Source organism: Periplaneta americana, chromosome 16 (genome assembly GCF_040183065.1).
Source record: "Periplaneta americana isolate PAMFEO1 chromosome 16, P.americana_PAMFEO1_priV1, whole genome shotgun sequence".
NCBI classification, from domain to species: Eukaryota; Metazoa; Arthropoda; class Insecta; order Blattodea; family Blattidae; genus Periplaneta; species Periplaneta americana.
This window is the reverse complement of record NC_091132.1, coordinates 176,597,110-176,615,555: the sequence shown is the minus strand read 5'-3', so window position 1 is coordinate 176,615,555 and position 18,446 is coordinate 176,597,110. Positions and strand designations below refer to the sequence as shown.

General features: G+C 36.1%; 1 protein-coding gene across 4 annotated transcripts in view; it reads right to left on the bottom strand.

The window, feature by feature from the left end:
* LOC138692038 (zinc finger MYM-type protein 1-like) overlaps positions 1–18,446 on the bottom strand; it is a 36,841-nt gene that overhangs the window by 13,413 nt on the left and 4,982 nt on the right. Inside the window, exon 1 of one of the 4 annotated variants that reach the window (XM_069814866.1) lies at positions 6,393–6,500. The exons of 2 other annotated variants lie outside the window; for them this stretch is intronic. In XM_069814866.1, coding sequence (XP_069670967.1) covers positions 6,393–6,402 — 10 coding nt within the window. In that variant the 5' untranslated portion in view covers positions 6,403–6,500. Of the gene's footprint in view, positions 1–1,231; positions 5,425–6,392; positions 6,501–18,446 lie in introns of those variants that run through there. One more of the 4 variants, XM_069814865.1, reaches the window with a different exon arrangement.

Below are 18,446 nucleotides of genomic sequence, written 5' to 3'. Positions count from 1 at the left end.
AGACTCTGTATGTAGACCAGCCGTGGCGAGAACGTGACTCGCGAGACATTGTGGCTCGCAATGATAGCTGTACATTTCGCTTGCTTCTAACCTCGGCCAACCCCCACCCTCTCACTCACTGAAGTCAAACTCCGTTCCATTTGTATTTGTCTCTGACCTGCGAGTGGCATATGTCTCTCTCGAAACAATGTACGAAAGTTCCAAGCAGGATGGGAGGACGCATTTTTTTGCTATCAATATGATGAGAATATTAAATGTATGATTTGTTCACAAGTATTACGAGGAAAACGGATGTATAACATAAAACGGCAATATACTACATGTTACTGATAAAACATTAAAAGGTAAAGTGTTATTGTTGTTGTTATCATCATCATCATCATCATCTCTGTACGTCGACCCTTTTTCAGCAGATGTACGAATAATGTGGTTAGCTCTTCAATTTGAACTCTCTGATTTACAATGTGATGTAAAATGAAAGCTAGATGTAAGGACTTAACAGATGTTGAACTTTCAAATCTTTGCCAAAAAATAAATATCCGAAGCTTCGTTTTTCGCTTGCTCTGTTGAAGCCATGTTCGCTACAACTTACGTTTGTGAAAAATTATTTTCAACAATTAAAATAGTAAAAAACAAATCTAAATCACGACTGACAGACAGATACCTTCGTGATCAAATACAACCGGCAGTAAGTGACATAATTCCTGATTTTGAAACTTTGTCACAGAGACATTCTGAAGACAGCTGTTAATTTTAAGTTGTGATATTGTTCATTTGTTTCTTCGTTACACGTACTAAACATTAGTTTGTAGCCTTGTACTGTATAAAATTATAATTAAGTGCTTGACGTAAGGAAAATGAAAATCCGTTAATAAGTCAGACACTTGTTTAACTTCCCCTTCGGGTGTCCGCCTCCCACATCAGGTGCTATTCAAGTTGCAGGTTACACAGTGGCTCGGCGCAAGATTACATTTTCGCCACCACTGATGTAAAAAAATGCAAGTCTCTGAAGCCCATGGAGAAAAACTTAATATCTGCTACTTCTGTGCTATTTTACGAGGTTTCGAACGCGCATTATTAGTGAGTGAATGTAAGCAAACTGGGCTAAACTAGCGATAATGTAGTTCTCTTTGTACTACACTCATAGACCTTGCATATACGAATCTGTGACAGGATAGACTTTTGTCATGCTAAGAGTATGATCCAAGGAAGAGTCGCTGTTTTTACTTACTTATTGATCCTCTTCTACCACCTGGTGTAGAGGTTTTACAAAGAGCCTTCCATCTCTCACGGTCCTGAGCATTGGAGCTTGCCTCTTTCCATTCGACCCCTCTCTCCCGCGTGATATCTTGGATTCCTTGTTCCCAGGTCTGCCTCAGTCTTCCTTTAAGTCTTTTTCCCTCCATTCTAACTTGCCACGCTACTTTTGGGTATATATCATTGTTCATTCTAGCCAGATGTCCAAAGCAACTTTATTGTGATAATTTTATTTGTTCTACGAGAGGATCAATTCCCAGACTTAGCCTTATTGTTTGGTTCCGTATTCTGTCTCTTCTAATTTTTCCTTCTATTCTTCTTAAGGTATATGTACACCCACAAAACGCAAAAAATGATGAAAAATTAGAATTTTCAAAATATAACTATTTTAATAGAGAATTTTCTCCCCTTTAATTTGATATAAGAATTTTCGACTTATGCCTCATGATTCTTCAGATAAGTCTCATTTTCCAAAATTCTGCGTCATCAGCCACGGTCACTTCTACGAAGATCACTCCAAAAGTAATGCACAGCATTTTTTAAATTTATTTTTTATTCTAAAGCTTTGCAATTTATGGAGGCCATAGATAGATCCTTCCCCCTTGTATCCAAATTTAATTTAAGTCGTTCCCGTGAGTGGCGCCAGAGAGTAGCTCAGACGTGTTGGTTCAGACTTTTATCGTGCAGGTATACAGGCCCTCATTCCAAGGTGGCGTAAGGCAGTTGAAAGGTGCGGGGAGTATGTGGAAAAGTGACGTATTATTCCTGAAGGATGTATCTACATTCTATGAAAATAGCAAAGCTGTAGACTAAAAATGTAATTTTTAAATAAATATTGTGGATTACTTTTGGAGTGATCCTCTTAGCAGTCAATCCCCTCGTCCAGCATTGCTTGTAAAATAAACTTCTTTAAAGTCCCAAATAGATGCTTAGATATCAAGGCATGATCATTAGATTGAAAACACGTTTTTACATAATGAAGTAATTTATAATCTTTTACTGTTAGTCATAAAACTGTAAATTTGTGTGTCAGTGATGTTGTATGTCATTTTAATAAGAGTCCAAAAGGAAGAATTAAAATTCTGAGGAGGATGGGCATAAACCCTGGGACAAGCACCATCGCAGGATTTGTTGCATCAATGGAAAATAAGGACAAAAATGCCAAAAAACATTCAACACCTGAAGTTAAAACAAGGAGGAGGTATTTGAGAGGCAGAAAGAAGCTGAAACAGGACCGACATGAAGCTGCTTAAGGGGTGACATAATGATGATGGAGTCTCGTAGGCCCTGAAAGTTTGTGGCTCATTTCCTGTAAATAGTGATTTTAGAATATTTACTTCTTTTAAACATGACATCTCAGCCAAATATGGTGATACCAAGAAGATATTGGTGTCATTTTGAAGCTTGAAATGTCCCCCAGTGCCTGACAATGAGTAAAATAACATTAATGTAGTTAATAATTATCTATGGATTTTTTACATGATATATGCAACATAAAATATTAGTATAAGTTACATATATGGTAATATTTAATTAACGTAAATGAAAATAAAAAATAGCTCTATGTCAGGCACTAAAGAATAGTTTTAGCTATAAAACTGTGAAAAAAATGTGGCTCTGTCTTAAAAACTGCATGAGCTATCATGTTTCAAGTAGTATGTCAAAATTATAAAGAAAATAATTTTTATAAATGATTTACACATAATTTCAAGGGATTTTTTCACTTCATTCTCTTTCTGGTACCATTCTCAATTGTATAAAAATTTTACAGTGCAGAATTATGCAAAACAATTTTTTTTATGTAAAGGTGTACATATACCTTAAATATCTGGCTTGTAGTTGACTCTTATGTTTGGAAGTCAGAGACCATGTCTCGGCTCCATATATTAATGTGGAGATATACGTGGATTTATATACTGTTAATTTAGTTTTCTTGGAAACTCCTTTTTTATTCATAAAATTTTTGTACAACATATAATATAGCTTTCCTGGTGCTGAAATTCTATTATTGATTCCTTTTTCTATTCTACCATCACTGTTGATAATAGAACCAAGATATCTGAATTGCTTAACCTGTTCCAGTACTTGATTCCCTATTTTAATGGTATGTAATTTTTCTTCCGTGCTGATTATCATTGTTTTGGTTTTCTCTACATTAATCTTCATGTTCGTTTTCTTTAATTCTCTATTCCAAACACTGAGATTATGTTTCAGGTCATTTTCAGTTTTTGCCAGTAATACCAGATCATCGGCAAAAGCTAACTCCGAAATTTTAACAGGTTTCATAAGCCAGTCACCAATAGAGAATTTTTTAGCACTTTTCCCGCATGTTTTAATAATATCGTTCATCAATATTATGAACATCAGTGGGCCCAGTATGAATCCTTATCTTACTCCAACTGTAGTGTAGAATCCTTTTGATTTCAAATTACTAGTGCGTGCATAATTTAATTGATTTTCGTAATGTCGCTGTTTTTCCTATCAATAAATTGGATGACTAATAAGCCTACATGACGTCACATATGTCCGCACATTACATTGCAAGTACGAAAAACTGTTTTAATAAAAATATGACAATTTCACACACCTGAGTAAGATTAATAGAATACTAAAGGGACTAGTGTAGTGAATCGATTTAATATACATAGTCGATAGTAACACAATTGATAGTCGATACGTGTAGTAACGCCATCATGTGGATATTTATCATACAGTGCGTCTTTGCAATCATATCTGCGATGATTGATTGGCTGCATGCCCAGTGGAAGGCAGAGCTTCTGCTAAGACGATATGTATGCTGATGCAGCTAGTCAAGACCATTCCGATCCGTCATAGTAAACAGATATTCTTTAAGGGAACGTTTTTACATATAGAGTGGGAATCTCTCAAATCACGGCGATGAAAAACCAGACTCACAATATTGTTTAAGGCACAAATGGGACACAAAGCATGGACTGACATCAATGCTAGATTAGTAACACCATCTTACTTAGGCACGGCAGATCATATTACGAAGTTTAAATGCAGAAAACAAAGAACGGACGTGGCAAAATTTTCCTTTGTTAACCGCACAATAGTAGACTGGAACAGCTTACCTGCGGCAATCTTTCAGGGTGGTCCTCTCAAAATCAATACATTTAAGGAAAGGTTGAGAAGATTAGACTGAAAATGTAATTCTAGGTGCAGTGTAATTATCTAAGTTGTGTCATGTAATTAATTAAGTTGACATGTAATTAATTAAGAAGATATGTAATTTAGTTGATATGTAAATAATTACTTAAATTGGTAATAGTTGGGTGAAATAGAAGTACTTATAAGTTAGGTTTACTTTTGCTCATTGTTAGGCGTTATTATAGAATAGTTTTTACTTATAGTCCTAGGTTTGTTGCATCTATTTATTTATATTTAGAAATAAATTTAGGTTTATTTTATTTCTTTTATTTTTCTTTTATTGCTGTAATTTTATTGTATAATTGTAATGGTGTTATTGTATATTATATATCACTGCCACTGGGTGTATACCCAATTGCAGTGTTAATACATACAAATACAACACGTACATAAAGAATTGAAAATCGTGTGCTTTGAGGCGAAAATTCAGACGTAGATTTCCTGACAGATCAGTACCCACTAGAAAAAACGAAATTAAAGTTATTTAATAGATTCAAAGAAACAGGTTCTATAAATGACAGAAATAGACGACAAAAGCGCCGTGTTCTTACGGAGCAAAAACTGAATGGAATTGGTGTGGCATTAGAGCGTAGTCCACGCAAGTCTGTGAGACCTTTCACTAAAGCACACAGGGATTTATACAGTATCTGTAGGAGTAGCAACAAAATTATTGAAACTAAAACAATACAGAATTCCATCATGTCACGAATTACAGCCTCAAGATTACAATCGCAGGCTTAATTTTTGTAATTAGTTGTTAGAAAAAGTACACAATGAAGAACTTGATCCTCAACCGATTTTCTTTATGATGAGGCTTGATTTCATCTGCATGGCCATGCGGCATCACAGAATGACATATTGATCATCAGAGAACCTGATATTGTGCATGAAGTTCCATTGTAAGTTTGAACTAGCTAAGTTACCCGAACGCGCTTGCCATCTCAGTGACGTAAGCGCGGCCTCCCACCGTGACGCGGCCGGAATCATCGCGGGCATGACGGTGTATTATTATTATTATAGCACAGTCTGGTATATGTTACAACATCATGCACAGTTTAGGAATACCATATGTTATTAATTTATGGAGAAAGTCATCGTAATTCAAGTGAGGCAAGGAGGATGTACCGTCAACGTTTTCCTCAAAGCCGATTACTTAATCGCCGAACTTTTGTAGCAGTTTCTCAATGATTTTTAGGAAGTAGGAGTCTCTTTCCCGTATCAAAGATCACACAACCAGAAATTTGTTTCAAAATGTTACTGCTTTACAGAAGTGGGAGAGATTAAAATTTTGCATTAGTAAAAAGTTCGTGTGATTTTGTGCAGAAAACCATTGTTTATTTTTTAGACATAACCTACAATAAAAAATGGAGCAATATTGTTACATGAAATGGAAATTTACCACAATGTTCTATTAATGAGATAGAAAGTTTGTATTTGCTGCTCGTTTTATGTAAACAACAGTATTATCATGGTCCGCTCCTGCATTAGAACAGAGCATCTGTACCGGTATGTCTGTATCCGCTCGAGTTGTACTGTGTACTTATAAACCCACTCCTCCCTATCCAGCAACGTTCCAAAACGTTTAATTTTGTAAACTTTATATTGCAATTAGAAAAAAATTGTAATGACATTTTTTTCTTCCTTAAGACATGAATAATCTTGTTAAAATTATAGCACTTACTCCTTACACCTGTATACGTAAGTGGCCTTTAATGTTGACAACAGATTACGCGGCACCCATATTAAAGTGCATGGAATAAGATTATACACAAAATATATCTATTACTGCAACCCCAATGTACTGTAAAAAGTACACAATGGTTGAAGGATTTTTACACAGCAAAATGGCGAACTGAAAGTGAAGACTTTGTATTCCGAACATAACAATGCAGACAAGAAAAAAAAAATCAGTGCATAACAAGATCTTATGTACCCGTACTGGAAATTTAGATTTTGTTCCTTACCTTTTTTCATGAACTCTCGCAAGGGTTAGTGATACTAAATAACTTTATAAGCTATTTGGTGATACAACGAACGAATTATGTCAAAGCACGCAACAAACGTGGGGATTGCTGAAATAGGTATCTAGAAAGCTGTGATAAAGCAATGATTTGATGGCATGTATATGACTTTGCATTATCATGATTCAATATTGTTAAAACATTTCTCCCATTTTGAAATATTCCCGACGTTGTAATGAATAACCAGAATTTAGCTACACAACTATTTCAATATCACCACCACCTCATTGTATTAGCAAATTTTCAGAAAATTCTTGTAGGTCTATATTGGAAACTTTAACAAAGACCTAAATCATAGCGCAACTGGCTCCTTTGTTTTTATGGTAAGTGTAGGTAGAGCATACTTACAAATGGGTTTTAAGGAACCCGAAGGTTCATTGCCTCCTCACATAAGCCCGCCATTGGTCCCTATCCTGTGCAAGATTAATCCAGTCTCTATCATCATATCCCATCTCCCTCAAATCCATTTTAATCTTATCCTCCCTCTACGTCTCACCTCCCCAAGTCTTTTTTCATCCGACCTCCCAACTAACACTCTACATGCATTTCTGGATTCGCTGATACTTGCTACATGCCCTGCCCATCTCAAACGTCTGGATTTTATTTTTTTTTTTAGTTGGTTATTTAACGACACTGTATCAACTACTAGGTTATTTAGCGTCGATGAGATTGGTGATAGCGAGATGATATTTGGCGAGATGAGGCCGAGGATTCGCCATAGATTACCTTGCATTCACATTACGGTTGGGGAAAACCTCGGAAAAAACCCAACCAGGTAATCAGCCCAAGCGGGGATGGAACCCGCGCCCGAACGCAACTTCAGACCGGTAGGCAAGCGCCTTAACCGACTGAGCCACGCCGGTGGCCTCTGGATTTAATGTTCCTAATTATGTCAGGTGAAGAATACAATGAGTGAAGTTCTGCATTGTGTAACTTTCTCCATTCTCCTGTAACTTCAGCCCTCTTAGCCCCAAATATTTTCCTAAGAAACTTATTCTCAAACACCCTTAATCTCTGTTCCTCTCTCAAAGTAAGAGTCCAAGTTTCACAAGCATACAGAACAACCGGTAATATAACTGTTTTATAAATTCTAACTTTCACATTTTTTGACAGCAGACTAGATGACAAAAGCTTCTCAACCGAATAATAACACGCATTTCCCATATTTATTCTGCACTTAATTTCCTCCCGAGTGTCATTTATATTTGTTGCTGTTGCTCCAAGATATTTGAAGTTTTCCACCTCTTCGAAGGATAAATCTCCAATTTTTTAATTTCCATTTCTGGTCACGAGACATAATCATATACTTTGTCTTTTCGGGATTTACTTCCAAACCTATCGCTTTACTTGCTTCAAGTAAAATTTCCGTGTTATCACTAATCGTTTGTGGATTTTCTCCTAACATATTCATGTCATCCACATTGACAAGAAGCTGATGTAACCTCTTCAATTCCAAACCCTGTCTTATCCTGAACTTTCCTAATGGCATATTCTAGAGCGAAGTTAAAAAGTAGAGGTGATAGTGCACCTCCTTGGTAGGTTGAACATAAGTCACAATTTATTAGGATTTTTCCCTTCTGAGGACATAACAATTGGTCTGGTTTTTCTACATACAAAAATTGCTTTTTTCCCGAATCGTAACAATATCTTGAAAATGCCTCTATAATATTTTACTATAAGTGTTGCAGATCTTTTTGGCACGTGTGAGGAAAGAAAAAGTTAGCAAGCGAGCCTTTATGGTGGTGATCCTCGTCAGGGGTGGGTCAAGCAATGGGCTGGGGTAGACGGGGAGGAGCAACGACACTAAACAAAAGTATGCTGAGTTGCTCAGAAGAAATTGACCTGTACATGAGATGCCGCCGATACTTTTTAAAGAAAAATATAGAAGGGGATGAAAAAGAAAGATCGTTCTCAATTTATAAGTTACAATTTTATGAAGAAATGAGCAGAGTAGTCAAAAATAAGATATAGATCAGGCGTCTCAAGGCCAATGCATAAAAGTTGTTACAGAGAGCAACATACTCAGCTGAAGAGATACGCGCAGTACCCGAAGTCTGTGACTGGTTCTCAGTCAATAAATTAGTATTAAATTATAACAAAACTAACATAATTCAATTTATATCCTGTCCAAATTCAACGTCACAAATTTCTAGCGCAATAACTAATAACAGATCCCCATTAGAAACAACAACAACCAAATTTCTTGGCTTAAAAATCGATAATGTGTTAAATTGGAAAAATCATATTAAAGATATTACCCCCAAACTAAATTCAGCTTGTTTTGCTATTAGATCTATACAAAAGGTAGTAAATATCAATACCTTAAAAACAATATACTTTGCATACTTCCACTCAGTAATGAGTTTTGGAATAATATTCTGGGGAAATTCCACAGATAGTAACAGTATATTCCTATTACAAAAAAGCGTAATTAGAATAATAGTAGGTGCCAAATCTGGGGAATCGTGTAGGACTATTTTGAAAAAACTACAAATAATGCCCATGGCTTGTCAGTATATCTTTTCATTAATAATCTTCCTCGTATGTAATCGTGAAAATTTGTAACTAATTCAACAGTTCATAGCATAAATACACGTCAAAGAATGACTTTCATACTCCATCGGCAAGTCTATCGTGCTATCAAAAAGGAGTGCGTTATATGGCAGTAAAATTTTTTAATAGCCTCCCTATCGATATAAAAAATAAAACTCAAAACATAAGATTATTTACGGCCAAATTAAAGAAGTACCTAATTTCTCACGCCTTCTATTCTGTAGGTGAATTCATGACATTCAGTAACACTTCATGAAATTGATACTGTGACAGCGACGTGAGATTCGAACTCACGACCAGCGTCCCGCAAGAGAGAAGATCGCGCGGAGCACTTTGGGATGGCGCGCGGCGGAGAGGGGAAAGGGCCAACGCGGCGAGAGAGTGGAGAGAGAGTGCGCGCGCATCTGGTGCTGGTAGAGAGGAGAGGGCTCTGGATTTTTCTGGAGTGCCATCTCTAGAGACGCGTGGAACTATCGAGGCTACGTCGCTGTGGTTATAAATTACGGTCGCGAAGGAACGACAGCAGTTTTTCAGTTATTCAGTCAGTGAGTAAGCCAGAGCAAGCAAGCCAGTCAAGCAAACCGGAGTTCGACTCGAGTGTGCGTTCGCATCTGCGTCAGCATCCGAAGGCCTGAGTTCGAGTGCAGTGGACCGCAGTTGGAGGGACCCGAGTTCGAGTACAGTGAACTGTCTCTGAAGGTCTGTGGTTCGAGATACCGTGAACTCGAGTGACTGAGATAGAAGAACTGTGAACTAAGAACTGGTAGATCTGATTTGTAAATAGTGCTTTGTAAATATTAGTTAAGATTAACAGTTCATTGTTGTGCGTAATAGTCCAAGTAAATTGTCATTGTCGTCGGTGGAGTGCTATAACGAATACTGTGTTGAGTGAAGATCCAATTGTTGACGAGAGCGTTTAAGGTGAATTGTAGAAAGGAATTATTGTTGTGACGAATAAATTACATTGTTGTTACTAATAAAATTCACAATACTAAAACTTTGTGTTGTACTAGTAGACTATATTGTAAATCTCGTCTATATATAATTCATCTAGACTGTGACTATTAATTAAGATTTTATAACAGTATTAAGTTTTTTGACTTGTTCCATATTCTAGCTGTAAGCATGTATGAATACCATGGAATGTTAATAAATACAATACAATACAATGGCCGATCGTTGATTAATTTTACAAGCATGAGCGAGCTAATTTGTAACTGTCGTGGGAGAAATACCATAAAGCTGAACTTTTGATTTGTACTGTCACGATAGACGGTTTTCGGAAGGAATTTCTTAAGTAGCTTGCAGTAATAATAATAATAATAATAATAATAATAATACATTTATTTTCTAATTATATACTATTAATGAGTAAAAAGAAGATATCTGAAGCATGAAGAACCATACATGTTACGTAATTATTTAAGCACAAGGAACTGGCCACCTTACTCCATTATCTCCTGGCCTAGTTGCCTCATAAGTGGTGCCTTGTTCGTATCACTTGTGAGGTTCAGACCTGTCTTCGGACAGTTGACTAAACAATAACAATATTTCACTTCTAGTAAATGGTTTTTGGTTTCGCTCTTTTTTTTTTTAAGTTTATACTGTATTTGAAAAAATAAAATTCAATTAAATAATAATAATAATAATAATAAAATTAGAATTAAACTTGTTGGTTGTTAAAGTACGTAGTCTTATGTTACGCTAATATTAATATATTAATTACAATAATAGTTAAATTATATGTTTTCAATAATTAAAAATAACATAAACATCTAAGAAATTCACAAACAATTATTTTAAATTAGAACGATTCACAAACAATCTTAAATCTGGTCTCAAATTCTTTTCTCAAGTCCTTCAGTAATTCATTATATTTGTTACACTGGTCTGGATTCAAATTAGGTAACAATTTTAGATTAATAAAGTGGTAACAGTTACCCACTGAAACTTCCGACTTCCACAATTTCGCTTTCCCTACGAAAGATTTTATTTCTTGATACATTTGCGGTAATAAGGACAGTCTTTCTTCGGAGATGGACACTACATTGTAGCGGTTACAGATGTCTATTCAAACGTCGTGGTCAATGACGTCATCCAGAGATACACGAACTGGTCCCACATCTTGTTCCACTCTTACATTGAAAAAGAGAAAGAGGAGGAAGTGCTCCGAGAAGGCCCTATTGAGACGTCTGGTATAGACAATAGCAGGGGGAAACGTGTCTCTAACAAAGGTGAAGAGGATTTTGCCTGAACAGAAATAAGATGGAAGTGAAGGAACATCAATGAGTGCATAAGGAAAAAACAGTCTATGGAAAAAACCGCTACTAATATTGATGACTTTGAGAAATGCGTTATACAACGAACGATTCACGAATTCTATTCCATAGCACTCACATAAAGGACTTGTGTGCAAAATATCATGCAAATTGAACAAGAATGTTTTGAGATATCATGTTTCCTATTAACAAAAAGTAAACTCTCGGAAAAATCGAAAATAAAATTCGACATGCAATACTACTTCACCGCTAAAATGCTTCAGCCCTCCCTTTCAATGCTCTTACTATGCACTTCAAGTCTCAGTCTTTTCCTGGGAGTATTTTTGTGCCAATTTCACTCCGAGTACATTACACTAATATAGTGAAACTCTTGCAAATTTTCTCACTTTGCAGTCCAACTTCTCCAAAACTGCTAGTTTGATGACATTTCCATTTCTTAAAGGTACAGCATCTGCTACAGCAATTTGACAATTGAATCAGTCAGAGCAAAAAGGAACTAAGTCACTTTTCACAACTTTTCAGTAGAAGCAAAAAACATTCCACTAATAACACAAATGTATATATTTTTATACCATAGAAGACAAAAGAATATTCAAAAGTCTTAGTTACTTCTTCCACCATTCGATGCGCATATCCGTTGTTGAAATTGTTGCATAACCCAAAACTGCATATTTTGACTTAGTTCTTTTGAGCTCTGACCAATTCAATTGTAAACTCACTATCTGAGGCTTAGAGCACAATGACCACACTTTATTATGGAAGGACTCACTATGATGTTGTATACGACACTTCACGCATCTCATGAGTAGATCAGCGACTCATAAATTCTTGAAAACTGACTTTATTTCCTTCACAATGGCCACTGGAATCGAATGTTGATATTCATACTTATATTTATTTTATTGGGTTATTTTACGACGCTGTATCAACATCTCAGGTTATTTAGTGTCTGAATGAAATGAATGTGATATTGCCGGTGAAATGATTCCTGGGGTCCAGCACCGAAAGTTACCCAGCATTTGCTCGTATTTGGTTGAGGGAAAACCCCGGAAAAAACCTCAACCAGGTAACTTGCCCCGACCCGGATTCGAACCCGGGCCACCTGGTTTCGCGGCCAGACGCGCTACCTATTACTGCACAGGTGTGGACTGCCCAATGTTGTCGTTCAATATCTGTTGATGGTACCATAAGGCTCGCCACATGTCATGCGACATATTTAATATTTTCTTTTTTTGCTTTTATAGTAACGCCATAATATACCTGTTGTTTGTCGATGATGGCATTAGTCAGTCGACTTGCACCACCAATACTTTTGCCATCTACCAATATTTTTCAAAGTTCTCAATATGGTCCCCATTTTTTTGTAAACGTAACCTACACATTATATTGTTTCACTATCTGGTCCATATGACATGGAAGCATGAACAATTTTGGAACTTTTTGTGTCTCCACTGCCGATATTATTTATTTTATACATCATTCCGTACTCACGTCATGATGGATATAGTTTATTTCTTAGTCCACCATCACCCACTATACAATGCTTCCAAATTAGCAGTGAATATGACAACAAATGAGTATATAACAAATATCAGTTAAATAATTTTTTAGATTAAAATATAGTACTATTAGGACTACTTTTTCAATCGCAAATCTAATAACATAATTTGTTCTAATCAATTTATATCATTTTCTATCAACTCACAATAAGAAAAAAATAAGAAGTTAACCTTTATATTTGAAACTACTAACTTCACTTATTTCTGATCAATATTAGATCTACTTAAAAATTACTTTTTATTTAATATGATCCATTTCGATATTTCAATGATATATTTTTCATACTTTCATATTGGATCCAACTATTCAACATCTATAACCCCAAGTCAGATCTTTACCTTCCCTTGTCATCTAATTTTAACTCTCAATAGGAATTATCCTAATTTATCTAGATTGCTCCAAAGTCGACATACTATTTCAAATTATGCTTTCCTTCAGGTCTGTTAACTATTTTCTGCAGCCCAATGCATTCCATGCTAGCAACACTGCTATGATGTTTGGCTGTACATTTAGATTCATGGTTTTCATGCCACATATCATAAATGTGGCCATTCTTTCGTTCTTTCCATTGGTTACATACTTTGCAGTATCTAGAAATTATTTTTACATCAGGTACTTTGCCGCTTGCTGTCTCAATTACAGAAACAATTTCATGACGTGACCTATGGCCTTGCGTCTTCTAAGAGTCATTACCAGAATCTGTAATTTCACGTTTTTCTGAAACTTCCGAGAGCTTCACTTATTCCTATACTCATTTACTCTATTGCCACACACTTGTGACACTTATAATTCTGTTCACTACCATTGAGCACATTGTTTAATTTGCACCAGTCCATGAGTCCACAAAACAACTTTATACTGGCCAAAACTTCTCCAAGACATTTTACTGAGTAAATTATACTTAAGTTAATTTCAGGAAATTTGTTTTTACTTCTATAATAGTTACTACAAAATTGTTTTTATAATCACAAACACAACATTTAAAATTGAAAACGATATTTAAAACCTTCACTGCTGACGTCTGTAGTTTTACCAAATGTTGATAATTACTAATTGCCTTCACCAAAGCACGCAAGTATATAATTCTATAACCAGCATTGTCAATATTCACATTTTCTTCCAAACACATCAACACATAGCTCCTTAGCAGAAACAGATTTTTAACTTCATTTTTGGTTTTATTGTGTTGCTTGCCTGTAAAATACAGTATAGTCGCTTTTCCTAGAACTCTCATTTTACCCATATTTTGCATACTGACAAGAAATACTAAATACTCAATGATCTCACTCAGCAACAAATACGTGTTCACCATATCATACAGGAAAAACAACAAAAGTCAAACAAAAATTTCAACTTTCTATTCCTGGCTTCTAGAACTCTGGACACACTGCGAGACATTTGAAGTCCATTAGATAACATATTCTGTAAAATATAAGTAACCATATATTTCTTTCATTACTGACTTCGACAACTATTACCACGCAAACTACAGCTTATTGTGAAGCACAAAGTCTAGCATAAATATCTATAAATCGGGTAAAAGTCCGAAAATCTTAATAAAAATGTGCAGGCATGTTGAGAAATAAATATCCTATCAAATGAATGTAATATTTTATTTTAAAAATTTTCAATCCTGGAAGTGTACAATCCCCATAGATAATATATTTCTTATTTAAACACACTGCATCAACTGCACGTTTATTTATCGTCGACGGGATTGCTGACAGCGAGATCATGTTTGGCGAGATAAGCCGAGGATTCGTTGTAGATTACCTGATACTTGTCATACGGTTGGTGAATACATCCGAAAAACCCAACCAGGTAATCAGCGCAAGTGGGAATCGATCCCGGGCCCGAGCGCAACTCCGGATCGTCAGGCAAGTGTCCTAGGCGACTAAGTTATACTGGTTACATTATTTCTTCCCTCTGGAGTGTCGCCGTACATGGTACTTGAGACATGCCTTCTGCGAGTAGCATTTCCCACAATAGTCGCATTCGAATGGTTTTTCGCCAGTATGTAGACGCGAATGGTTTTCTAGATCTCTCGATCGAAAATAACATTTATCACAGGCATTGCATTTGAAAGGCTTCTCGCCCGTATGGTGACGCTTATGAATTTTTAGATATTCCGATTGTGAGTAACATTTTCCACATTCATTACATCTGTATGGCTTTTCGCCGGTGTGTTGTCGATAATGAACTTTCATATTCCAAGAGCCTGAGAAAGACTTTCCACAAACGTCACATCTGAATGGCTTCCCACCGGTGTGCATCTGCCAATGGATTTTCAGATATCTCGATAGCGTAAAGACCTTCCCACAAGCATTGCATTTGAATGGTTTCTCCCCTGTGTGTAATCGAACATGGTATTTTAAACTTTCAGATTGTGCGAAACATTTTCCACAAAAGTCGCATTTGAATGGCATTTCGCCAGTATGTAGCCGAACATGGACTCTCAAGCTTGAAGGGTCTGAGAAAGTTTTCCAACAAAAACGACATATTAACGGCCTCTCTCCTGTGTGTTTACGTGCATGTACAACAAGGCTAGCTTTTTTAGAAAAATGTTTTTCGCATATATCGCACTGAAACAACTTCTCGCCTTTATGGTAACGTTCATGGTTTTGTAGAGTCTGCATTAATGAAAAACATTTGCCACAAATATCGCATTTGAATGGCTTCTCGCCTGTATGCACAACCATATGGTTTTTAAGAATACTTTTGGTTGAGAAACATTTCTTACATACATCACACATAAACGGTTTTTCGCCTGTGTGGCTACGTAGATGGACTTTGACTTTCCCCATCGATGGGAAACATTTTCCACACACATCACATTTAAAAGATTTGGCGCCTGAATTCTTCCGCAAATGATTTGCGAGAGACTTCGAAGTAGTTAAAACCTGGCCACGAAGATTACACTTCAATGAAATGTCGTCATTATCACTGCAAACTGAATCATCGGCTTTATGACTGTGAACTCCAACCTTCGTTTCGTCACCCTTTGAATACATTTCTCCGCAATTACGGTGGTCAACAGAATTTTCGCAGTTCTCTATGGGATACACACGATTCTTAACACTTTCTCCTAAGGTCATGTGCTCAGCATGTGATTCAATGTCGCATTGTGACGACTGTGTTTTGTCATGGGAATATGCAATGCTGTAATGAAAAGATGGCATTAGATTAACAATAATCGATGTGACCAATCCAAAATTAAGGAAATACTACAGAAAACTATAACTCTTAATTCACATATTACGTCAGTTCTGCTTATAAAGCATTTGGATTTGTTATAAGAAATTCAAGACTGTTTAATAATCCTTCATTTCTCACTGTACTATGCAACAATTTAATTAGAAGTAAATTAGAATATTCCACAATCATATTGGATCCAATTCTTAAAGATCAACAAGATGTAGCTGAAATTATTGACGATTCATTTCTAAGATATACGTATTTTAAAACGTTTAAAATTCTTGCCCTATTCGGACACGAACACTGCAACCAAGATCAATGTTTAATATGAAATCCTTTCAACATAGGATATCAGTATGCACAATTTTCTCAGGAGAATACTCACAAACAAAATCGATTAGTCGATATGACTAATTGAAATTAATTCCCACATATGCACCATTCTCTAAGTCATCTAAAAGAGTACTCTTCCATATTCCTAGGTCAAATACAATCCGTCATAGAATTTCACCCCTAATCAGAATGTTGTCCCTTTATAATAAGTTAAATAAACCCAGTGATATTGATTTATTTTCAGGAACAGATGATATATCTGACAACCACATTTATGCAAAGCAAATTTCGTTAATTAAGAAACTACTACTCTCCCTCTCTTTCTCTCATTTTATTCAGTATATTCAAAATATTCACATTACTTATTATATATGGTATGTTATAAACAGAGCCCGAATGTTTGGCAAAATGCCTTTTTAGTGGGTGGAAGGACAGGATGGTTTGCTCGAATGTACCTAATTCCAATTGTATTTAACTGGTAAACAGTTGAAGATAGAAACCTATAGTAACGTTTATATGAAAGGAAAACTCAAAAAGTTTCGATATGCACATCACCATATCTCTACCTGAGCTCCAGCTGTCACTGTGACGATATCGAGGCGATGAACGTTTTCTTGCCAAGCACGTTGGAGCACATCTTCTAAAAGCTCTCAATAGACTCTATGATGCGCTCCCGAAGATCACGAAGGTCTCTGATTGGGGTGGCGTACACTTTATCTTTGACGTAGACCCAGAGAAAGAAATCGAGCAGTGTTAAATTAGGATCGGCGCCGAGACGGTCTAGCATCGTATTGGCGAATTCCACTCGTTTGGGTTTGTCATCCGGCTCCAGACGTTGCATTAACTGCACTTTGTATGCGTACAGTTTGAGACGTTTGTGGACAATTCGTTGCAATGTTGATTTTGGCACTTGAAGTTCCCGCCAAGCTCTTCTTAATGACTTCCGTGGGCTTCGCTCATACACGGCTTGAACATTTGCAACCATTTCGTCGGATGTTCTAAGACCACCACCATGCTTCTTCAACACCGATCCTGCAGCTAAAAATATATCGTGCCACTTCTTAATGTTTTTAGCAGTTGGAGCATCATGGTTAAACACTCGCCGATACTCCCTTTGAACTCTAACAATTGATTTAAATTCCGCATACCACAACACAGTTTGTGCTTTCATCTGCGTTGTCGCCATTTTGACAATCGATACAATCTACGAAAAGAAACCATTGAGCTCTATACTATAATGTTGAGATCACTGAAAGAAACTGTGTCTGCGCACCATCTACTAACAGGATTCGGAACTTGTTGAGTTTTCCTTTCATATAAACATTACCATAAAGTTCTATCTTCAAACGTTCACCAGTCACATACAATTGAAATTAGGTACATTCGAGCAGTCCATCTTGCAAATTATTATTTTCATAGATATAAATGTAAATGTGATTTGGGGTAAATCAAAGAAATAGGGTCAATTTTTATTTTATTTTGCCTATTTTGCCTTTTTAAGGTGTTTATTTATTTATTTATTCACTTAACCTGGTAGAGATAAGGCCATCAGGCCTTCTCTTCCCCTCTACCGGGGATTAGAACTACAATATTAAGAATACAATTACAATTATAATTACAATAAATATTAAATGTACAAATACAATAAAGATCAAAGTACTAAAAGATTAACTGATTAATAAAAGCTAGACAGTTTATTGTAAAATTTAAGAAGAGAGAAGCATTTCTTTTATTGGTTAAGTAAAAATTAAACCTACTCTACGCAGTAAGAAAATGCTTAATAAGCTTGCTTTTGAACGCTACTAAATTCCGACAGTCTCTGATGTCACTGGGTAGGGTATTCCACAAGCGCGAGAGCGAGATTGTGTATGATGATGAATACGATGATGTCTTATGTGTTGGTATGGCTAGTATGCGGCTATTTTGCGTGCGTGTGAAGAGATTATGATATGATGACAGGTAGCTGAAACGGGAGGCAAGGTAGGTAGGTGTAGAGGTGTGAAGGACTTGGAAAAGGAGAACAAGAGAATGAAAATCTCTACGTTCGTTAAGCTGTAGCCAGTTTAGAGTTTGGAAA